Genomic DNA, 25,318 nt, shown 5'->3' with positions numbered 1-25,318 from the left:
CTTAAAATGGAACATTTAAATGGTCTGTTTTGTGAATCGCATGGTTGTTTGTTGCAGAACGCTAGAGAAGAAACGGCAAGCAGGTAGATTGGGAACAAAGATTTAGATAGATTTAAGCAGGGTTGGGTTATAAAAGCAACGTCCACATTTTTTTTTTACTTTTCACAGATCACCATTTACAAAATTGCATGGCACAACTACAAACCTACTAAGAGCTCAGCTTAAATCAGAGAAGCAGCCAAGAGCCCAATGTTAACTTCAAAGGAGTTGCAGATGTCTGCTGCTCATGGGAGAGAATCTGTTAGCATAAAGCTATAAATCATGCTTTAATCAAATCTCCCCTTGCTGGAAGAGTGACAAGAAGAAAACTGTAAGACTCTGTTTGGAGGCCCTCATAATTTTTCAGATGTTTCCATTAACCAAACAAGATCTTGTTTATACAAACATTATTGTGCTTTTTGATTTTGAATGAAAGTAAATGCTTTTTCCCCATTGTGATGTAAAAACCGAACTATTTATTATTTTGGAAGCAAGTGTAGTTCAGCGATCAATAGCGATTAATTTTGTGATGACTAACATTCTTTAATAATATAGAGAAATACTTTTTTCTGAATAAAATACAATATGACAGATCTGGGTAAAACCGCAAGAAGACAATTCCCAAGGCTCAATTTGATTAAATATCTTATAAAAGGTTTATTTTTCCTGCATGGTAAGGTTTTTTGACTAATACCTCCTCCTGTTTAAATGCTGCCTTGGGGCCTTCCCAGTTGTCACAAGTGAACAGATATTGGTTCTGTCTGAACAGGTTGCCAATATACAGGACACCAGGGACAACACAAATGAGACAAACAGCCGTGCACACACACTTTCACGCCTACCTTACATTCGGAATTACCAATTAATCCAACATGAGGGTTTTAAACTGTCGGAGGAAACCAGTGCACCTGGGGGAATGACGATCCAAAAAGGCACAAGGAGATGGTGCAAACTACTCAGAAACAAATGCAAATCTCCAGTTTTGACTGGAAATCTTCCATCTGTGAGGTCACAGTGTTAAACTAAAAATAAAAAATAAGAAAAACACATGAAATTCATTACATGAACAGGTTTTGTTTTCAAAAAGATTTAAAAAGTTAACTAATTTTACGCTTTATAATGCATTCTGAGTGAGATGTTAGGATCTTAACAAATGTCAAAATAAATATCAGGAGAAGGAGCTAACCAGAAGATAACCTAAATTTTTAGCATGTAGGACTGCTTAACTTTGCAAAGTATTGGTGTCGAATGCTGACCCATGCCAAGTTCACACTGTTTCTATTCACATCTAGTTCAAAATCTAAACCAATTTAACAAATCAAACCTGAACTAGTTTGATTCTACACAGATTAGAGTTTCTTTAAGACAAATTGGCACTTCAAACATTCCGTTTGTGAAGACACAAAGAGTATTTTCTTAGCTTTTTTTGATGTTTTGACTATCGTCAAAGTTGTCAAGCAAAATACCTCGTATATACACGATCAATTTATTTGTAATAATCTAAATCTCATTCCATCTTGTCTTTGTGTGTGGTCTCCTCTCACGAGCTGGTTGCTTTCTTTGATTGCTATTTACGGTTTATAGATTGAAATAAATTAACAGATATCAGGACCTCTGCAAAAAGGCAAAAACAAGTTAGTATTTTACTTTTGCCGCATTTTCAGATGGCTTGAATTACTTTTTCGTTTTTATTTCTTTTGCAAAGTATGCCTTTTATGGATGAATGACAAAAACTGCCTCATGAAGGACAGGTTCATGTCCTTCCAGCAATCCTTTATTCGCAGGGCTTCATCTCCAGAGATGATGTCTGCACGACCTTGGATGGTAACACAAAAGGAGTTCGGGGACTGAGTCGGGCAGATGATGCGATAAGAGGCGTGATGCAGCTTCTCTCTACGTTATATAAGGCCTTCAGTCTCTTCCTCCTCCTCCACGCTCACCTGAGAAATCTAAGATATAAAAACTCAGTTTTCATAGAAATAAACTTGCACACATAGCAGCTACTGAAATGAAAAGCAGCTGACGGATGAAATGTATCAGGAGATCTAGAGCTTCAAGTTCACGCCATGACCGGAATGAAAGTTGAGGAAGACATTTCAGTGCAGGAGAGTTTTTTTTTTTATTTAATTTTTTTTTTTATAAAGCTTCTATATTTAATTTTACTTTCATCTTAAATTTTTGCCTTCACTATTTTCTGGCAACCTTGACAAAATATTTTGCATTTTTTGCAACATCTTATCTCACCTTGGTGTAAATACTACTCAAATGAAGTCCATATTTGTGTGTTATTAGAAACAAAACAAGAAAATTATGAGTTTCTTAAAATAATATAAAATTTTCAACATATTAATGAAGGAATGCATCTTTAATGAAAGTCTTTTTTGTGATTTAGAGGGTTTGTTCAGAGGTTGGTTATTGGCAGTCGGTGTGAAGTTGACTTTTCAGTATTGTGAGGACTTAGGAGAGAACTTTCCATTTCTTTCCACTGTCTTGAAATGTAACACCGCAAATGCAGTTGTTTTGTGGATTTTGTGTTTCAGTATCTAAAATCTGAATTTGAGATGCAACAAGGTGATTTCCCATCCCTGATTTTCTTTTTGTTTTGCTTGGACTTAGCAACAGCAGTTTGAATCACAGTGTCATTCATTATCTATATTTGGAATAGAGGAAATGATCCTCTATGTGTGTGAGAGATTAGTCACTATTTAGCTGAATTATGCCAAAGACAAATGTTTTTTTTTATTTAGCTATAGATATATTTTTAAAATTCCATTTGCATCACAATCAGCTAAGTACATTTAAATACCTGATAGAATTTAGAACCACACATTATTACTAAGGTTTCCATGTTTTCAAATCCAGCAAACTCAAAAACATAAGAAAAAAAAAGATTAATCAGAAACTTTTCTGTAATTCATTTGACCTTATTTGTATCTACTGAAATCTCCTGCAGATATTTTGCTTGTTCACATTTTCAAACTATTGGCTTTTCTACGGCAGGCTAGAAAAGGCACCAATTGACTAAAACCACAAAAGCATGAAATGGCAAAGATGCAGAGTGAACCAATGAAAAGGTGACATATTTCTGTAGATATCTTTTCCTGCCTTATTTTTTAAATTCTATGATTCTATAAAAAATAACCACCTTAGCCTTTTCCTGCCATGAACTCTTCCACCCTGATGAGTCTTTTGGTTATCACCAAAATGATAAACTTCACATTTCTCTTTGCATTTTTGGTCAATGTCTATGGTGCTTGGATGTGATTAGAATTGAGCCTCTGCATCTTTATATTCGAAGACTGGAAACTGCAGCTCTGGTTGAGTTATATAGTGTCAGACTAGAATACAGAGTGTGTGTGTTTTTGACACACTGCCAGATCATATATACTTCCATGTAGCTGCTTATCACCCCCCTGCCATTTGAGCCAAAGAAAAAGGGGAGATAACAATGTGAGCTGCAGTATGGACGGATATGTGCCATTAAAGTTTTATGTGGGTTTCATTAGTTGACATGTCCCTGAGAGGCCTACACTCTCAACTAATGCAATGACATGTTATTGGGTTTTCTTGTATGTTCAGTTCCTTATTTATGCAGTGAACCAAAGATGGATGATGCTGGAGTGCAAATTATAAAGGCAAACCCTTGGAGTGCATGCAGATTTGTGCACTGCAGTAAAAACCTTGTGGTGTGAGCTCGGATAATTGCGTCTCTTCTCTTCCACTGTCATGTAAATTGTGAGTAAAATCTATAAAAACTAGGAATGAATATTTATGCACTGCAGCCCTCATTTGTTTAAAACCTGCTTTGAAGTTTGATGCATGACATGCTGAAAGTTTGCAGATAAAAAAACCATAAATAAGCAGAAATAGTAAAAGGGCTCAGACAGAATTTTGCCTGGCTGCAGACCTCTGAAATATATTCTGGCTAAAGCATCAGACATGCTTTTAAAAGCAAGCAATATTTTTCTTTAGATTGGTGGCACCAAGCAAGGCTGAATTAATGAACAAGCTTGTGCTGGTGGCAGAATTTTATTTATTTATTTTTTTTTGTAATTTCCTAACCTGGTTCCAATGAGACTTGTTTGTGTAATCTCAGAAATTATGTGAAAGAAATATGATGGGGAAATGTAACCGATGATCTAACAATTTTCCCAAAGTCTTTCTATGTGTTTTATATAAGTTGTAAACTGTATTGTGAAAATGCATACGTAGTTATAAATTAAGGACTAATACTTTATTGCAGATAAAAATTGTATAGCTTTTAAAAAACAACTTGAATGACTAAGACACAAAACAAAACATTGTTCGTCTTAAATTAAGTAAAAAGTAACTTTTTAATTTTTTTTTTATTTTTTGCTTGTGACTGGTTAAAAATCATTACAGTTTCATCTGCTACAACTCAAACAGCCAGTGGCCTTTTAAAATATTCATGCATTCTGCGTATTTATACTTTCAGTCAAATCTCTCCTGTATTTCTGACCTGAGGCTCAATGCGAGTTTGAAACCAGAATGCATCCCGGTGTGTGCCGATGTGACAAATACAACAAATCCTTTGATCTCACCAAACAAAGCAGCCTGCCAATAAGATCGTTTTTTATGCTGCGTGTTTACAGCTGCTGATGTTAGTGTGAATAAGAAAGGAGTATCTATCTAGGAACATTTAGACGGATATAGTCGTTAGAGACGTAGCAGCAAACGGTTTAGTACTATAAACAATCCTTTATTGTCATATAAATAATTCCCAGTACACCACAAAACTCATTTCAGTTTTTCTCAGTTTATTAATACAGCAAAAGATTATAGTAAAAAGCACATTTATGGCACTTATGGCTCAAATAAATGTAATTATACTCTGACTCAGTCGTGTAAAACAACGTGCCTAATGGATTCATTTTCAGGGAATCTCTCATCCTAATAAAGCCTGAGTTGATGGCAAACAAGAAGCCTCCTGGTGAATAATTTTTGCACAGCACTAATTTAAGACTTCTTTATACACATAATCATGATTATTACATGATTTTACTACCTTTTAAAAACGGTGGCACGAGGACTTGTTGACAGTAGAGATGTGCCGATCAGATTTTTTTCTGCCTATTCCGATGCCGATCACCGATACCGATCGCATAATTATTATTACTACCGGTTACATTATGTGGAAAAAGGAACCCTGAATTCACCTTAATTTAGACAAAAACTTGTTTTTAATAAGTTTTTCCAAGAAAAAAACAAAACAGGCATTGTGCAAATTGTCCTGCTATCAGTAATACTATCTTTAACAGACTGAAAACATATGAAGGCTCTGAAGAGGCTAAACAATGAAAAGAGTCAAAATAAAACCTCTCAACATTACCAAAAAATTCAAGTATAAAACTTAACATTCAAAGGCAAAAACAGGTTCCATTACAATAAACAATCCAGAGTTACTGAATGAAAACTTCCTGTTAGCATGGCGGCTAGCTGATTACTGCTAGTTCTGATTGGCTGTTTCTGACTGAGCGGAGTAATTTGCAACATACAGAGCAGGGAGGAGATTATTATTTTTTAGAGATTATCTGTCTCATGTTAGGACAGCGAAAGTTTTAATACATATGTAAAATTTATTTTTTAAGTTGGATGCTGCAGCTTTAAGTAGAGTTTCAGTGTGAGAATCACTACCAGGTGGAGCAGAAGCGGCGGTCTGTGAAATATACGGAGCTACGTAGGAGCTACAGGTAGCTGCTACAGCGGTTCAACAGCGAGAACAGAACCAGCTTCTTACATCGCAGCTCGATGATTTAAATAATTTTGTGGGTTATTTGTTTAGCTTTCTGACCGTCATGCTAATCCGGGTGAGTGTTTGTAGCTGTGCGCTGCTTTACCTGCTATCTGATCCTCCATATGTCTTTTTTACTGCAGTGAGCCTCGACATAGCCAAACTCCGTCAAGTATGGCATTGTTTTTATGCCATATTAGATTCGTCGTGTTGATGCATTTTGACGTGCTTCAATTTTCCTCTGCAACACGCAAACTTCCCCATTCACTCAGTGCGTTATAGTTTCACATCGCTTAGGATTTGTTGCTGCACGTTTGCGCAGTGTGAAGGAAAGAGGAGACCAGCTGCACAGACAGGCTGTGAAATGAGATGCAGGTGATCGGTTTGTGTGATCGGCAACAAGAGACCGTGATCGGCGATCAGCGATCATACACTTTTTCACGGAAATCGGCCAATTATGATCGGTGGCCGATCGATTGGCACACCTCTAGTTGACAGCAAAGGGATGAGTTAGTTAATGATGAAAATGAATGGTTTATAAATAAAACACTTATTGTTGAATGTTATATTTATGTTCGTTTGAGCCTGCTGGTTTCATAAAAGTGAGTGAAATAATATGATGGTTATGCGGACATTGTGAAAATCATAAAACATAATTGGGATGATAAAATTACTTGGTAATTATATCATCATTAAAGGAGCATTTCAGATTTTATGAAAATGGGCTGGGTTAAAAGATCAGTCAATACCTTATCTATAGAGGATTTCCATGTTTAATTTAAAACGTCTGAAACAGAATTTCAAGTTTTTTATTTTGCTTCGATTTAAACTAGAAACCTTTTTTTCTAATGTCATTTTTACCCAGTAACCCTAAAAAGTTGCTTTCCTATGTATTTCATTTCATTTAACACGCGCTTCATATCCCCAATCTGCCTCCAACAGAAATATGAAGAGGACGAGTGATTTTTACTCAGTGGTGCGTTGACCTTGGTGGTTGACCCTTATGTGAAGTGATTATCCTGTAAGTTGTCAGCCTGCATCACCTGTCTCTGAGACTCTGCGGCTCTCTTGTCGCTGGGCCGGCGCTCTTTGCCATCAGACATGATCCCAGTCGCAGAAGGAAGTCGAGTGTAAGACTTTGGCTCACTTTTAAGGCACTTCCACAAGCGAGCCACTGTGTGCTTATAAAGTTCTTTTGACTGTCAAATAAACACAGAGTATCGCGTGTTTAGGTGGGTAAATTATTATGTGTTTACAATTCTGACGGTGTCATGTGAGAGCTGCCGTCTTTAGCAGGCCTGCAGTACTTGGAACTCGAAACCCACGCACATTAAAGTTAAGACACACATACTCGCACATGTACACACATTTGTCGCAGCCCGGTTTATACTTGCACTCTTCCACTATTGCCTGCTAAAGTGCACCTTGGAAAACATCTGACAGATATAGCTTAGCGCTTTAAATATAGAAAGGGATACACCGATGAAAACCTACACAGCTATTTAAGAGGAAACACAGACATCACATCTGTCACATGCTGTACTGCTGACATGATTGCAGTTGGTAACAAGTATGACTCACTCTCAACCTCTACGCTTCTAATTCATAAACCTTAAAGTAATAGCAGTGATTACTGTGGTAGCAAGTACACTTCAACACATGCTGGGTTTTGATTTTCTGAAACAAACTATCCTAACCCTTTCAGAGAGAGAGAGAAGGAAGAGGGGGTGGAAGGTGGTGGATGGGCTGTTAACAGCTGAATAACTGGGTCAGTTTAAGATCACGGTGTTTCTTATCTCTTCAGCTCATCTCTGGTGGTGTTCACTGTTATCTGCTCGGCTTTTCAACAACCGTTCAATTCTCGGCCCGTTTCCAGCCCTCTATTCCTACCCTTATTTTGCTTCCGCTGCTGGAGTAGAAGCTTATCTTCACGGAAATGTTAATTTTCTCTTAAGTGCTCCAAAATGTAATGTCCTAAAGAAATGTGTTGTCAATTTGTGTGTTATCCTTAAAATTATGGCTTTAGATATTAAAGATGTTTGACGTGGAGCTTCACTAAGAAAACATAAATCTGTTGTTGGATGTCCAGAGACTTGGTTTGATTTTGTTGTTTAAACAGGTTCTGTAAAATTTGAAAGCTGTTTAACATTTTATTCCTCAATTACTGCCACAGTAGCAGCACAATTTCCTTTTATAAAAATTTTACCTGATTTATGTTTCCACTTTGTAAGTGTGTAAAAATACATCCAACTCATCAGAAGGGTTTTTTTTTTGTTAAAGAGTTTATGAATATTAAACTGCAAACAAATTTCTGTTCAGTGGGGATTACCTAGTCATAGTTCGGTTTAAATAATGAACTAGATGATGAAATGCATCCCATTGTTTAAAGACTCGTTAAGGAAATGCTACCATTTGTGTTGTTAATGTTGTAATTAAAGGACAGCCAGTTGCAGTGTTGTAATTGCATTGTTTTTATTTGGTGTGCCTCTCTGTCACACTTTCCTTTTTCTGTAGAGTTCCAAAATATAGCAATTTAAAGCTGTTTAAATGTGGAAGTTAAGGAGTGTTGTGGCGAGACAATAGACAGTCTTTATTTGCTGGCTTGGTAATAAATAGTTAGAGTAACATACATAGATACAGGGTGTGAATTTTAAATAAAGCCCTTATCTTCACTTTTGAGACTTGCATCAACCAGGTCGTATGACTACATCTTAAAGATGGATTTGTGCTCCCACACACCTGAATCAAATTGCTAAATTACTATCTCAGCAGATTGTCAAGTTCTGTAGAGGCCCGGTAGAGAACCAGGTTGCAACTACAGAAACAGTTTTTAATTTGTTGAGTACTTGCACTGTCACCGTGGCCCTGGCACCATTGGTAGTTAGTGTTATATTAGAAAGTAACAATACATGACAATAGAGAATCCACTATATGATTTGTAATTTTTTTAGCAATATATTAATTTTCTCGGACACTCCGGAACATACAGAACTCATTAACAATGCTCAGTTTGTGTTAATTCAACTTGACTTTGGTGTTTCTTTTTTTATATATATGGTATTTGAGTTATACCATACCCTCTAGTCTATTTATACCTATCTGACTTTCTCCTATGAAATATGACTGGTATTAGAACAGTGTCCTGTTTGAGCCTTCACATTGTCTTCTTTGTGTAGACCATCATTGATGTCGTTGGTTCAAAAGGTTTTATTGCTACCATCCTCAGTCCAAGTGGCAAACCATAAAACATTTAGTAGGATTGTTGGTGTTTATTTTATACATCGGCCACAATGCATTGAATGAATACAAAGGAGAGCCGCATGAAAGTAATCAAGCTCTCATCATCAATAATGGACGGCCCAATCAAAGGGGACAGTGGGCTTCTTTTGTGAGATGGCTGAATGGGAGGAAGGGCCGCTGGGGAGGAACCATTATGTGTCGCTCCACTGCTCAGCTGTTGCGAAGATGATGATTGTTATGGTTGCAATGATGATGGGGATGTGAAATCTCATTTTGGCAAGATGGCTCTGCTGGAGGGGATTGCTGCACAGTCCTTGCATATGATGGCATTAGAGGCTGCTTTTTGCATAGATTGAGTTTTAAGTTTGCAACAAGATAATATGTGAATACTTTCTCGTACCCTTGCTTCTTAGTTAAACTCACTGGTAATAGAGGTACGTCTGCACATGCTCAACTTTCCTGCATAGTTAAAATTTTCTACAATCCAAGGATTTACTCAATGTAGGAATGTAGGATGTTATGGACGCTGTTCCATACTTGTCAACCATCCCCAAACACTATGAATTAAGCATCGCTGAACATATTAAACATCTGTTGTAGCTTCACCTTCTGTCAGTTGTTCTGACAGCTGTGTGTCCCCTTTTATTTATTATTTTTTGCTTTCTCATTGTGCTGGATTGACTGGGTTCAATAGACTGTATTTGCTGACATATAGGGGGCATTCATTATTCAGTGCATGCTTTATGAAATGTCTAGGGTCCAACAGCCGACAGGAGGTAAAGCAAGAGGTAATGTACTATCTAATTACAGAGGCTGTAACTACTGTTGTGGATTATCTTCGATGCTGCTGAACACAACTGTTTTACTGACCACCACATTAATCAGCATATTTATAAGATTAATGCCACTGAGTACTTCAAGTAATCTTTCCTTTTTGTCCTTCTTTCCTCAGGTGGTGTTAGTCTTTGCTCTCAGCATTGGAGCCCTCGGAATATACTTTATAGACTCCTCAGAGTAAGTATCTCTAAGAGTCAAGTCACTACTCATTCTATATTCTTACCTAGTGAACTGATCTACTATGATTTACAAATAGATTTATGTGTGCTGAAGATTTAAAGGACATATTCTCACCACAGAAGGGATGCATGCTATCGTAAACCCATATGCGTTTGAGGTTTTGTCAATGGGAGGCCTATCAGTTTCCATGGCAGCAGGGATACTCGGTGTGTATGTTGCAAAGGCAGCTCTGTGTGTGTGTGTGTGTGCACAGGACTCTGGATGTTGTCAGTTTACGTGAATCCCTTGCTGGCGCTCGCCCAGACACAGATTGCAGTCCTGGCGTCTCTCCCATACCCATTGCAGCTAGTTTTTCAACATATTGACTTATTTTCTAGCTCTTAGAGGGATAGCTTGGATTTTAGGATTCTCACTGTGTTCATCGACCTGTCGTCTTTGTCACCTCTGCAGTGTGTGCCACAGTGTGGAAAGTCAGAATACAGCAGCTAAGAAGAGATGCTTAAATCATTTTGTTCATTCTAACTCCTTGTAATAGGTGGTGAGAGAATGTGTGCAGTGTGACTGTAATTGCTGCCATTGAAGCCACTTGAGTAGGCTGACTGAGACAGAGGAAACACAGACTCTGCTATCATGCCGTGCTCGTGTTATGAATATGCATAATACAATGCTTTGCAAAAATATTCATATCTCTTCTACTTTTTTAGCATTTTGTCTCATTACAACTTCAAATAGGCTGCACAGTGGCACAGTTGGTCTGTTGCCTTGCAGCAAGAAGGTTCTGGGTTCGATTCCCGGCCCCGGTCTTTCTGCATGGAGTTTGCATGTTCTCCCTGTGCATGCGTGGGTTTTCTCCGGGTACTCCGATTTCCTCCCACAGTCCAAAAACATGACTGTCAGATTAATTGGCCTCTCCAAATTGCCCCTAGGTGTGAGTGTGTGTGTGCATGGTTGTTTGTCCTGTATGTCTCTGTGTTGCCCTGCGACAGACTGGCGACCTGTCCAGGGTGTACCCCGCCTCTCGCCCGGAACGTTAGCTGGAGATGGGCACCAGCAACCCTCCCAATCCCACTAAGGGACAAGGGTGTAAAGAAGATGGATGGATGGACAACTTCAAATATCAATATATTCTATTTAGATTTTATTGAGTAGATAAAAAAAAAAGTAGAGTAAATATTGTCACCGTTAGAAGATAATGATACATGGAGCTTGAGATACGATGCAGAAAAGAATGGGCACAATTACCATAAAAATTTTTTAATAAATATAGATGCCTGCCACACTTTTCTGACACTTTTATCTGTAAAAAGTAGTTTGAATGCCACATCTAAGCACTACTACTGTTATGGTCAATCATATAAAATTCTACTGCTATGTCACGTTATTATTATTTTTTTTAAAAAAGCATTTTTAAAGGATGTATAAGAATTTAGATTAATATTGAGCTGCAACAAAATAAAAGAAAACTGTAACTTTGAGAGTTACAACAAAACATCACGATAAGCCATTGAGACCTGTTTCAATTCTTTTCAGATCGAGGGCAACAGGTTTGCTTAAGGTATCTAAAAAATATAACCGCTTGTACTTTGGAGTTGGCTTTATTGAATTTTCTAAGCAAAACTATAGGTTTTAATGCATAATCTGTAGTTATTAAAGTTTTTTCTTATTAATTACCATAACATTATCAAATTATAAATTAGGTCTATAAAATTGCTTGTTTTTTTTGTCATCCGATTTATTTTCCTCTTAGACATCGTGCAGGACTTTGCAATAAAAGTCATAAGCGCATTTTTGTGGTGTGTTTTCATTTTAATTGGGACTCTTTAAGCTGTGAAATTATGTCCTGGAGGAAAGTTAGTCAAAGGCACAGAGAGATGCTGTTTAAAATGTGCTGAAATAAATCTAAATTACAATCCAGCTTGTTCAGTCTTATCTCTTAGCACCAGTGGAAAATTATTCTTAGCATGAATATAGTCATCCTTTGTACCTCGGAATAAATCCTGACTTGTTTTATTCAGTCTGTTTGTGGCTCTACCTTTGTTGTAATTTGTCTGTGATATTTCTTCCTGACAATCTTGGGAAAGTCTTTCAATTTACTTTCCAATAATCAAACAATGACTTAAAAATGTTTTGAGTCGAATCTTTTTCATCTAAATCATGAACAATAATCCTAAATGATTGGTGACATGGTTACACCGATCCATTAATTAAACCACAGGCAGAGCAGTGGTGGACTGTTCAGCCAGGTTGGCAGTTCTACCTATACACAAAAATACAACAAAGATGGATGACTGAAAACATAATGTACCACATATAGCAATTAACATATACAGAAAGTGATGATTGTTAACATAAAGCTTTGATTTCTGTCTGTAATGTTTCTATTTGGTTCTAGATTGTTACAGGGTGTATGATTGGGCTACCCAGAGGCACTTCCCTGATCTCTTGTGCTCCCATTGCGACGAGGCCCCTCATCATAGTGATTAGGTCAAGCTTGTCACTGGGATGTGCACATGCTTCTGTGTTGGAAACTAGAGATTCATCCCACCCTGGAGGTTTTAAACATCACTAACACGCCAAAGCTTGCATTATACACTTGCTTCCGTCACAGCAGCTTAAGTTTCTGATATAATCGACTGTATGCGCACAGAAAACATTTTTATTTTCACCTGTTAAACAGTCCAATGTGTGTCATGTTGACCGTTTTTATGAAAGGTTGGTTGGTTACAAATAAGAAAATGATGTTTAACACAATTTCTTTCAGTATTATTCATACTCACAAGGTGAACTGCTTCACAGACGACCTTCTCCCCACTCAGCCTCCTTTGCTATTAAATGTTAATGACTGAGCAATCAATAGGCACGAATTTATAGGTCGCTCTTTTAATGGAAGCAATTACTCTCCCAAATACCAAAGGCGGACACTCTCCTGGACCAGGCAGCCTCCAATGGTTTGTCTACCAACAACCAATCTGCTATTTTAGCCATTGGATTAAGTGCAAATCATTTTGAAATTGTCTGGAAAAAAAGGCAACACTAATGGGAGGGAGTGGTTGAGTGCTGAAGAAAGAGACATTTGGGGAAAATAAGTGGCATTAATTCATACCTTGGCTTCTATATATTTAAATATAAATATGTATTTTGTATTCCTACTTCAATAGAGCACAGCCACTCTCCCTACTGTTCCCACCTTTCTGCAGGGTGCTATCCTGGTTGCAGAAAAAACACAGGAAAGCCTTCTGCCAGAGCACATCGACAAACTTTAAATGAGGGGATTGTTAACTTTCAAGATGCAATATTAATATAAATGAGTTTCCCACTGTTTGTTTTCACAATGTGGTTGCTTATCACAGTACACTGCCTGTTCTGTTCCTCTGCAGTACACTCCGCTTGCCAAACCGATTCTATTTTCACAGCGTTTTCAATGGGAGGATCGTGCGTCCTTACCCACCCACATCTGAATCTGCTTTAATACCTTGGCTCATCTTTTATCCTCCATCCGTCCTTTTTTCCTCCTCTGTGCTCCCATGAAACAAAGAGGAATGTAGGACAAAGTCTCTGCAGGCTGCTCCTAAAGGGATGCCCTTGTTCCTGCTCCAATTCAGTTTCTATTTCTCTCCCCTCTCGATCTCACTGTGCCACACATGCAGACTTGCGTGCGTGCGTGTTTGTGTGTGTGTGTGAACGCTCCTGCACAGTCAAGTTAAATGGCAGGAGTAGTTTTGTAATTTTTAAAAAATGCATTCAAGATACCTTAAAGGCAGCACCTCGTAACTGTAACTCTACCAGTAGTGTGAGATCAATGACAGCTCTGAAAAAAGAAACAGCACTTAATGACTAATTAATGGAGTAAGGTGAGAAATATGGCAGAGGAGCAAGACGTGCTCTGTAGACTTTCTGACGACAAATGGTAACCCTGAGCAGGACCTTTCCGTCTTGGGTGCTGAGAGGATTTAGATGTGGGAAGGGCAATATTTTAGTCTTTAAAAGAATGACAGGAATTTATAAAAAACACGGAAGGGGAAGGTTTTGCTAAAATTGATGACTAATTGAATTAGGTGTAGTTTCTGAATGCCAGCAGTTTATTAGCTAACAGCTATTTTCTCATTTTAGCTTTATGTCTTATCTACTAATTGGGCGTCAATTAACGGATAATAAGACATTTATTGTGAAAAATCACAGCATTCACTTACTATGTTGGAACCTCTGTGTCTCTCAAGGACAAAGAGGTTTTACCAAATGTTTTCATGGAATACTTCATTGATTTACAGGTGATATCATTTGTTCTGTTTTACTGTCAATCCCTTGCAAGAAAACACAAAGGTATTGCTTATTCTGATCCCTTTATCTTATCATTTTTTGGGGGGGATAATGATGATCCATAAAACACATAAATAGTGACTGAGATTTTGGGGGCAGCAGATGCTTTAGAGGTGATTCAGTTCAGTGTGAGAAGCAAAGAGAATCATTTAGCTGTATCTGAACAGCAGTGGTGAGTTTCTTTTTCACATTGAGTTTAAAACAGCATGACTGATTTTGGATGTCCACAGTCTAGATATGCTTTACCCAATAATGGTGCATCTACACTGCAGTTCCTGCATAACAGTGAACCATGTACAGTGAATGATACTTATTGAAATCCATGTAAAATTATACAATCAGGTCTTGATCAACACATCATTGCCTTCAATTTTTTTGTTGTTGGATAAATTTCACCAAAACCCCTGTTACCTCTACACTGGCCACCTTTTAATATGCTATAGATAATAATTTTAAGTTTAAGTTATGTAATTTTAAATTATGTTGATTAATACATAATTAACCATGTGGTTTAATTGTTAAACTTTTCTACTTCTTTAACTTATAACTGTGTTAAACTGACAACTCAGTACCACGGACAGCAGCACCCCACCAGACTAGAAGACTGGTGATAATCATTGTGAGCAAAAGAACAAAACAACATGAACATTTATAACATAGCTACAATTGTTTGCCTATTGGTGCAAAGTTTTTTAGACGCTCTTTCACGGATAAAAAAATGAAATGACTAAAAATGGAATACCTACAGCAAACCTGGATTCACTAACACGTACCATTAAGAACTTTGTAAGGCTTTTTAAAAACTGTACAGGAGCGCTACAATTATGTGCGCTGTTGCTTGTGTATTTTGTTTAAATATGCATTGATATATTGCTTTCTCCATTGTTGCTTTACTTGGTGTATTTTTATTTATTTCCATATTATTGGATGCCTGTTGCTTGGTGTGGTACATAATTTTCTTCATTGTCCTGCACAAACATATTTTTCAGGTATAGTTTATTTGAACGGTAGAGTGTTTAAAATCACGCCACTGACACATTAATGGCATAATTGATATTGAAAACAACTAACTCTTTCAATCAGTAACGACATTAACACTGAGGAGTGTTGTTCTCTGAATGACCTATTTTATTCAGTATGGTGTGTTTACTTATCGAGAAGATTTTTTAATCTTATCGCAGAAATCAAGATGTAAATGATCTGATTTGGATAATTTCTTCAAGTACTAGTTGACACAAATTATTATTGTGAGTGAGAAACTGCAAGTCATAACTACACAATTCACTGAAATAAAACTTCAATAAAATGTCCCACTTTGTGTATAGTGATTTTATATAATATGAGATACACATTAATTCAATGATATGCTAATTCACAGAGATACATTTGTGTTATTGACAGATTCAGCTGTTTTGGTTGAAGTAATTTTTTGCTTTGATAAAATTACCGGAGGTCAGACTAAAAATGGAACAGGACAATGTGTGCATGGGGTTTCCATGTGTAGCAATCCACATTGTAATTTTTTGCTGCTCAAAGGGTTAGTTGCTGTGTCTACTAAATAATTTTTTGTTTTGTTTTTAGCCACACTGCATAATGTCTGTGTTTGTTTTGGTGATGTGCTATTTTCATTCACAGAGTGCTTTAAATGACTCGGTAGGGGAAATGTCTGTAGTGGGATGCGAGCCATTTCAGTTCACATAAAAACGGAGTCATCTATTTTTAGCGTCCCTGGAAGATTTTCTTTTTGTCCACTATCCTTGTAGGCACTTAACTGTTTCTTAGTTTAGTAATGGTACTTTGACCTAAATCAGTCATTTAAGTGCAAATCTAGTCTCCTTTTCAGCTTCACCTCCTCCTCTTTTCATTGTGTCTTACATGAGCAAGACTCATTCTTCTCAAAACACCACATGAAAGACAAACATACGATCCTAAATATAATCATATTTGTATGATGGACTTTTTCTGCATGTTCCCAATTTGAAAGAATGAAATTCAACAATTGATTCAGTATTTAAAAATGTGTGCAAGATTAGTAGAGCAGGAATACATTTGTGCAGCACAGAAATGACTTATTTGGTGTGTGTTGTACCATGGTTGTGAGCATTAGTCAAGTGGGCAGCAGTGCGTTGTTGTTGTTTGCTCGAGGGACGGCCTTTCTGTCGCTCCTGCAGCTATCCAAGGTCATGTCCGGGCTGACGAAGGACTGGCTCCCACTGACTGACTGAAGGTGTTTTGGGCTATTTTTGGAACGTCATCGTCAACACCTTCTGTTGCCCTTGAGAATAATGGGTTTTACCTTTCTGGCTGCGTTTTCTGGTGTTCTTGATCGGAGGACACAACGATGGGGAAGAATTGTGCATCCTAAAATAGATGCCCATGCTCCAGACTAAAACAACATGGGTGTCTGAAAAGTTTGTTTATGCTAACTGGGACACTGGATCTTCTTCTTCCATTGATGTTTGTCAGTACAGATGTGCTTAGCCTTTTTAAATCAGTTTTAGATCTCCTGCCCTGAAGGGCTCTTCCTTTCCCATGCTCTTTCCCTTCTCTGGTGTCCTCCTCCTGTCAGACAGAATGGTGTAACCCCAGGCTGTGCCAGCACTTAAAGAGTAATAAGAACTGTGGCAGATCTATTTTCTGTAGGACACTGGCAATGTGTTGCCAGAGATCCCTTGTGATTGTAGAGTGTAAAGTGACATTGAAATCACACGTTGGCAACATGTCTTGTCTTACCTGTCCCCTGTAATGCAGTAACACAAAACACCTATGACGTAATTTAAGCCCAGTAAATAAAGCTACATTTCGCATGCAGCTGATTTGTGTGCAACGTGCATCACGTTTCCAGTGAAGAGTGGAAATTAAAAACATCACTTATGGACATTTGCTTTAACCTTGTTGATTGATTCATTGTATAACTACAACCCGCATCTTATTTTCAGGGGTGGTATTGTTTTTGTTTGTTTTTTATTGGATTTTAAGTCCTTGTAAGTGTATTTTTGTGTTACACAAACCGTTGTCTCACCCCCATTTAAACAAGCAGGTTATTACATTTACTGACATCTAGTGGCAGACTCGCAGATTGCAGCATCTCCTCAATGTATGTAAAATAAGTCTTGCTAGCATCTAAGGTTTTGAAAAATAATAATAATGAAAAAAACAAACGGCTCCAAAACAGTTTCATTAAATGTATTAAAACATTGTACAATACTCCCACCCCCTTCCAATAGGACAGCACTTAGGTTTCCCATGAAACATTTCATAATGCTTAAGCATACAAAGAGACGTAAAGGCAATTGATTCTTCCCCCTTGTGCTTCATCTGTAATCCCTCCACCGTTCTTAGACCTCAGTTGTATACATTCACCATACGTTTTGTGCTGGAAGATGAAGTAATGGCCCATTTTTTTGTTTCCTGGCTGTGCCCTACAGATCTTTATCTTTATTCCAGATCTTCTGGTAGTTTAGCCTTCATGATGATATGTATTTACTTAAGCCTGTTTACTTTGACCCAGTATGAATAAAATAAAATAGGTAAAAAAGCCAAAGTTGTGAACCCATTTTCTTTTTTCCAAAATCTGTGAAGTTGTATGTGTGTGAAAAATAAAAAAAATAAAATAAAAAAAAAGTTCAAATGCATCCTTAAAAGCCCCAAATTACTGTGACGCTCATGTCTATGAGTTAATATAACTCCTGACTGGAGCTGTATATACTCATCTGAGTGTGGAGTTGTATTAAAAATTGGGTCGGTTCTTATTTTTTTCTTTTATTCTTGGCTCACACTATGAATGTCAATGGTTTGAAACACACTCAGCTGCTCTGAAATAACAAGCAGTGAAAAACACCCACATGCTGAAATGATGAGGTTGTCATTTTCCATTGAGATCTTAATATAACAGAGAAACCACTGTGTACTTTTCCAAGTACTTTTGTTAATGATAAGGCTCAAGGCAACATGTACAGAGCTGAAATTAAATGTGTGTACTCGGTCTTATAAAGAAAAGCAGATTCCCTCAATCCTAGGGACCCTTCTGCTTTCTGCCATTATCTGTATGTTACCAAGAGTGCTTTGGGTCACATGACTTAAGATTAGCAGTTATTCAGAATCAGGCCAGACCTTAGCCTGAGGGGGAGCACAGCAGTGACCACTCCAAATGGTGTCTTCAGTATTCACCATCTGTGTGTTTGTGTAGATATGGGTGTTTATGTGTGAGCGTATGTATGCGTGTGTATACATGCCGTGTGCATGTATTTTAAATAACTTGCAGAAAAGTACAGCTTTAACTATAATTTAGTAGGAAATATAGGTGGAGAGTAGATTGATCTGAGGCATGTTTGAACCTGAACAAGAATCAGTTTACAGAAATTGTGCCTCAATAGATTTTAAATTAATCAATTCAAATCAATTCATTATTGTTATTGGTGAACTTTAAGACCAGTTGCTCAAATTAACCACACATTTTATTTACATGTGTTAAACTTCTTTTTTAAAATCTTCATTTTGCCAATCTGATTAGTTTTTCAGTGGCTGCTGGTCATTTGCCCTTCAAGATATAATACTTTTGTGGTTTTGGTCAAAAAATGAATCTGCCTTAGGATAATAGTCTATTCTCATTTTGACCATCAACTTTTTAAAGTAGTTCTACACATTCTACTCATTGTCAACGTAATGAAAAAAACAAACAAAACAAAACTGCAGAATGCAGTCATGAGTTATTTCGGTTTGATCAGAAGTAAACTCTGATTGCATTCTTGAGACCACTGGAATATATGTTTGCTGTTTTTTTTTTTTGTAACTTACTGTTTTACAAGGACACTCTTGTAAAAGCCATCTTTGATCGCAAAGAGTTTTATCCTGGTTAAATAAAGGCTGAAGAAGAATTGGAATACATGTACTTTGTTGTCAGGATTAATAATCATCAGATAAAAAAATCAAATATATTCATCAATGTTCCATTTATTTTTAATCAAAGGCAACTCTGAACAAGAGGTTTTCAGCCTTGATCTAAAGGAGTGTTTTGGCTGTTTTGCAATTCATTGGAAGTCTGTGTCAGATTCGTGGTGCAAAAAAACGTAATGTTGCTTCTCCATGTTTGGTTCTGTTCTGTCGACGCCTCCCTCCTGGATCCGTTGCCCCTGTGACCTGAGCATGGATGGTGAGAAGGAAAAATTCATCTCAACTTAAAATTAACTCTGGTGCTATTGTAATTTTGTAATTTTTCTTTTTGCGCCATGTTTTGTCAGTATTGTATTGAGTGTATTGATTAGTATGTGTGCATAGTGAGATGTGAATGAAAACATACATTTTTTTTCCTTCCTTAGGGTCTAAAAAAAACAAAAAAACAAAAAACAACTGATGCTAAGATTGCTTTTTCTTTCTTGTTTTTACTCTGAAGGTCTTACTAGTTAGTACACTTGTGTCAGGCCACTCTATCATAAATTATTTGGTTTTTGTCCTGTTTAGGAGATATTCTTGTCCATAATGAACTCAGCTGCTTTAATAAAGCATGTGATTTAATGGGATTTTAATATGAAGATTAAGCCTATCTTCTACCTCTGTAAATTATATTATGGTATGAACTTGGTTCTGTCTCTTAGTCTTGTTAGCACAGAAAAAAAAAAAAACAGCACAGATTGATTTGAACATACTGACTGGACTTTCTTAGGTGTCTATGAATTAAGCAGATTGCTGCTTTTGAAAGAGCAGAATTCCCCCATTACTCTGTAGCAAAATGCAATGAGCCCACACCCAAAGGAACAATAGAATGAGTTGATTACTTGTTTTGTGTTTAGACACTCACTTCCTAATGGGTAATCACCACTCTGTTTCTACAAAGGCACATCTTTGGAGAGAACAAACGGATTACAAATAATTCTTCTCCAGCTTCCTTTTTTTTTTTTTTTTTTAAAGCCCACTCCTGGATTCTCTTTAGCTGAGGATACATCCTTTATAATATTTGGGTTTGACAGGAACTAAATAATTCATCCATGCTGTTGCATCAAAGCAGCTTGGAGTTTCAGTTCTTTTCTAGCTGTTTCATCTGTGTGTGATTGGCACTGCAATGAGGCTTTCATGTAACTCCCAGTCCTCGTCTGGCTCTCTGGATCGAATGCAAGCAACCGTTACAAGTAGTGGATATGCAGAAGTCTGGAATTGAATTATGAAATTTTGAAATCAGCATTTTGATCAAATTACTTGTACCAACCAGAGGTTGCTCAGTAACTCATAAGACTGTAACACTTTTTTTCTAATCTGCATTTGATGAGCATCATAATTTGACATTGTCAGCATCATTTTATTTAAGCTCCTCTCAGCTTGGGTGTACAGTAGAAGAGATGTGTTATCGGTTCATGAGCATTTGACCTGAGCATGATGTTCTTTTCTCTCTCTTTCTGCCTTTGTGTTCCAGTCCTATAGAATCCTGCCAGAACTTCTACAAAGATTTTACACTACAAATCGACATGGCCTTCAACGTCTTCTTCCTCCTGTACTTTGGCTTGCGGGTAAGCAGACACGCACACGTTCTTCAGTCAAAAGAAAATTATTAGTGCTTCTCAGATTTTCTTTTCATAAATGAAAATCTGAAAAGTGTTGGGTACATTTGTATTCAGTCCCCCTCAGATAAAAAAAAAACAAAACATAATTTGCCACAATTACAGCTGCAAGTCTGGGGAGTCATTTTTGAACATCTAGAGAGAGACGCCCTTGCCCTTCATTTTCAAAAATAGCTTAAGCTCAATCAGAATGGACGGACTGTGTTTAGGTTTGAACTTTTATTGTATTTCATTGTAACAGCAACACATGTGACTTGTAAGTCATTTGATCAGTTCAGATACTTTCCAGTCTTTTTTGAGTCCCTCACAGGGCTGTGGTAAAGCTTAAAACCTTTCATTTTATTCCATCCTTTCAACAATAGGTGATTTATTCTCTAAGGCCATATTTGTGGTGTGTACTACTAATGGCTATAATGATAATATTTCCCATCTTAGCTGTGGATCTCTGCAGCTCCTCAGAGTTATAATTGGGCTTTTGACTCCTTTTCTGATTTGTGTTCTCCTTGGTAGGTTGCAGCTGCTCTATATTATTTGCATTTCAGGGTGATGGGAACGAAAGGGAGCTGTGAGGTGTTAAAAGCTTGGGATATTTTTGTATTACACAACGCAACATTATCACTGACCATGTGCCGTTTTCTTCAGTCTCTGTGATGCTGGTTGTTCTCCAATGAGCCTCTCAGCTGGATTTATTAGTTAGGTGGTTGCACTGGATGTGATTTATGGCCATCAGAGTAAATGGGGGGGAAGCTGGAGAGGATGGAGGGGGGTTTAATTGAATATTTTGAAAACCATGCTATTTTTGTTGGAGTCTATCACATAAATGACATAGAGTGATGTTCAAGAAGTAAAATAACTGAATTCAAGGCGCTCTACACCGTATACTAACGTTGTAGAGTTAATATAGAGGAGATGCCAATGCTGCCATTGTTCTACACAAAATCTTTACCATCCTTCAAAAAGCTTGTGTTGTTACAGTCCTCATTAATACATAATTCTGAGTTCTAAATATTTTTGTCTGTAATAGTACACATTTAAATTCAGTAAATCATCTGCAATTGGTGTTAAAATCACTGTTATATATGAATTCCACATTGGATCATACATAAAGTGCCTCTACATTTTAAACTGGCACTATTGTAATGACCACAGCAGCCATCGAATTGTGCAAAAACAAGCTCGACATCCTGAATGAATGGATAAATAAACGCACAAGCTGCTTACACTGCCACTGGTTTGCACAATTCAGCAAATGTGACAAAGCTTTTGTCGTCTAAATAGCTCTTCATCGTTGCTGAAGAAACAAACAAGTTTGAAAAACAACTGGGCTCTTTTTTTGTGGTTGCTGTTTAAGTAAGAGTAGGTTAGTCGCTATGCTGATTAGCATTGTTGTCGCTTTTCTTTTCTGGCAGTTTATAGCAGCCAATGACAAGCTGTGGTTCTGGCTGGAGGTCAACTCAGTGGTCGACTTCTTCACCGTTCCTCCTGTGTTCGTCTCTGTGTACCTAAACAGAAGCTGGCTTGGTAAGTTTAAATGTATATGGTGAGATTTAGCAAATCTTGTTTTCCCCATTCCGTTTTTCTTTCTATCCTTGCATGCCCTCTTCTTTTTCCATACCTCCACGTTTCTCCCTGAGCCTCCCGGTCCTCCCGTCTGTCTCCCCTTTGGTGGGGGCATGTCTCTGAGGCCTTGTTGCTCGAGGCTGTAGTCAACTTTCCCTCATCATTAGAAGTGACAGGGCTAGGTTCCTCTGATGTTTCAGCTAACACAGACACAGCAGAGTGAAATGGATTGATGGGAGTGAAAGAATGGGGTTGTGGTTTACTTGTTTCTGCATGCGTGTGTGTGTGTGTGGCTTTAGATTATCTAGTTTTGTTAAGGAGTTGCACCTGTAATGCCTCACAGCAGTCAATAACTGCCCTCTAATGGCTTCATTCACACCCACACGAAAAATGCAAAGGCATGTGTGATCCCAGTATACACTGCTGCACTCACTCATGCATGAGCAGACTGGAAAACACCCTAACCTGCATTACATAACGACCTACTTTTCCCACTGTGTTCAGAGAACCGTGACCTAAATTATACTGCAGAGAAAAGAGTTTCTTTCCAAGTCTGCTCTTTTTTTAGTTCACTTTGTGTCTACTTTTGATAAGACGCTGAAAACAAGCTCAAGGCTGATAATCAGAGATGCTCGAATCCAGGAATTGTTTTTGGCTCTTCTATGATCACAGCATCTACATTTAAATGTTTGCCAATACTGACATTGTCTGATCGGCAGGGTGCTTTTACCTGAACATTTGGTGTTGTTTTTGGTCATGCTGTTATATGAATGGACCATGCTGGCACTGCATGTCGGTTCATAAGTTTAATATACAATAATCTTAAAAAATTATTTCATGCCTACTTTCATATTTTCAGCTACATATATTCTAAATATGTCCACAAATAATAATGGAATGGAGCGTAAGTGAGAAATATTTGAAAATCTCCAACATCCAGCAACAAAATCACTTCATAATAGTTTTTTTTTTTTGCATATTTTATTAAAAGCTAAAAGCTCACAAATCAGCACAATAATGTAGGAGTTTGTTCATTCAGTGAAATAAAGTAAAGAAAATAGAAGGTGACAGTCGTTTTTGTATATTGTTTTTAGCAAATTTTGAAACTGAGTGTGCATCAAAATTCTCTTGTGATGAAATAAGAGTATTTAATCTGCTATTGACCATAGAAATCAAATTAAAATAGTTAAAAGCCTTGCTTCAGAAACTGGAGTTTTCTGAGGAATGGTCAAGCATTTTCACAGAGAAGAAAAACAGCATAATGAATGAAGAGAGCGAGTGTTTTGTCTTTCTTATACTCATGATGTAAGGTGTCCTCATCTCAGCCAAAGGAAGCTGTGGGTGTTAGGGTCTTGATGAAGATGATGCAAAAATTTGAAACAGTGGTGTGGCCACTAGCTAATGTTGTTTTAGTGAGGAGTCACCTCTGAATATTAAAAATTCCTGTGCCGGAATTTTGGAATTAATATATTTCTTTTGGGGAAGTAATAAAGCTGTAATATTTTTTTTTTCTTTCCAAAAAATAAGTGTAAAATTCCTGACAGAAAAAGAGAATCCTGTGGACGATTTTAGTCCCTTTGGGTTAAAATTAGTCCTGCTTTTCACCACCTATTCAAAGGGTTTTACAGCAGAAAGATTAGCAAAGGGAAAGCTATTGAAGACAATAGAAAAATAAATAAATAAAAAAAAAAATAAGGGAAAGCTAACAACAGAATAAATAATCATCTTAACCTCTGTTAGGACATTTTTGTCTGTAATTTGTTGAAGATTAAGAAAAAAATAGGTGAATAATTTAGAAGTGGTGGCAATAGGTTGTGCACTTATTGCCACCACTATAAGACCACTTATAAGACACTGCCCTTTGGCAGTGTCTTATAAGCATTACTATATTTATTTTATTAGACCTACAGCAATCCCCCTCAATCATTTTCATTCAGGGTAAAGAATGAAAGAAATTCATCCTCTACTGTAAGATAGCAAAAACATTGCAAAAATCCAGAAATTATTATTTTTTTGTTACAAAATCACTGGTGTTTTATTTATTAAAACCCTGAACAAATTTTGAAATGCAAATGTACCAAATGAATTCATGTTTAATCTGTAGTTTACATGAACTTTATTTTTAAACTTCTCCATCCTGTATTTACAGTCAGGGAAATAATTAAGTTGTTTAAAACAAACATTGTCAGAGAAACATTTATTTTTTATTTTTTTGGCATTATGCACATTAAGAAGGATCCTAAGGAAAGTAAAACCAATCTCCAACTGTTGGACAACTGAAGTAAAAAGTGAAAAGTTAACCAGTTTCTTACGAAACACTCCAGAAATACATATTTACTATAAAAACTGTAAACACACAAGTTTTTTTTTTAAATTAATTTTTTTTTCTAATATTACTGTAAATAATTTGACTCATCAAACCAAACAGGTGAGACTAATGAGCTTTTCAGCTACAACCACTTCAGGGAAGTCTGTCATGAAATTTGTGGAAAAGCATCTGATGACCACTGTTCAGTACAATGAAAGATGTGTAACGGTGTATTATACTGCTAAAAAATATAATTAATTTTAAGGATTTCTGCACATTACGCCCAGTAATAATGCTACCTGCTGTTGTCCTTAAGTACGTGTCATAAACTATTCAAAAGGACTGTTTTTAAATGAACTGTGTGCAGCAGTACTGGGATTTGGCGTACCCAAACAGGCTGCTGATAGCTTGCAGAATACTGATGTTGTGCTGAAAGTTATCTGTTAGCATTCTGAATCAGTCAAGGACAGCATTTATAATATCCCCCAGGAACTCTGAAATAACAAGGGAGTGGTGATGTTGTGAATGGAAAAA

At 37.0% G+C, this 25,318-nt stretch overlaps 1 protein-coding gene across 24 annotated transcripts in view; it reads left to right on the top strand.

The window, feature by feature from the left end:
• The window catches only part of kcnma1a (potassium large conductance calcium-activated channel, subfamily M, alpha member 1a), a 166,117-nt gene that overhangs the window by 60,817 nt on the left and 79,982 nt on the right, over window positions 1-25,318 (top strand). For all 24 annotated transcript variants that reach the window (XM_081616491.1, XM_081616490.1, XM_017308918.2 and 21 more), the window contains exons 3-5: window positions 9,984-10,045; window positions 20,772-20,865; window positions 22,326-22,437. In XM_081616491.1, coding sequence (XP_081472617.1) covers window positions 9,984-10,045; window positions 20,772-20,865; window positions 22,326-22,437 — 268 coding nt within the window. The remainder of the gene's footprint in view (window positions 1-9,983; window positions 10,046-20,771; window positions 20,866-22,325; window positions 22,438-25,318) is intronic.

Source organism: Poecilia reticulata, chromosome 15, assembly GCF_904066995.2.
Source record: "Poecilia reticulata chromosome 15, P_reticulata-male-v2, whole genome shotgun sequence".
Lineage (NCBI taxonomy): Eukaryota > Metazoa > Chordata > Actinopteri > Cyprinodontiformes > Poeciliidae > Poecilia > Poecilia reticulata.
Note: the sequence above shows the minus strand (reverse complement) of the source record. Positions and strands in the feature narration are given on the sequence as shown.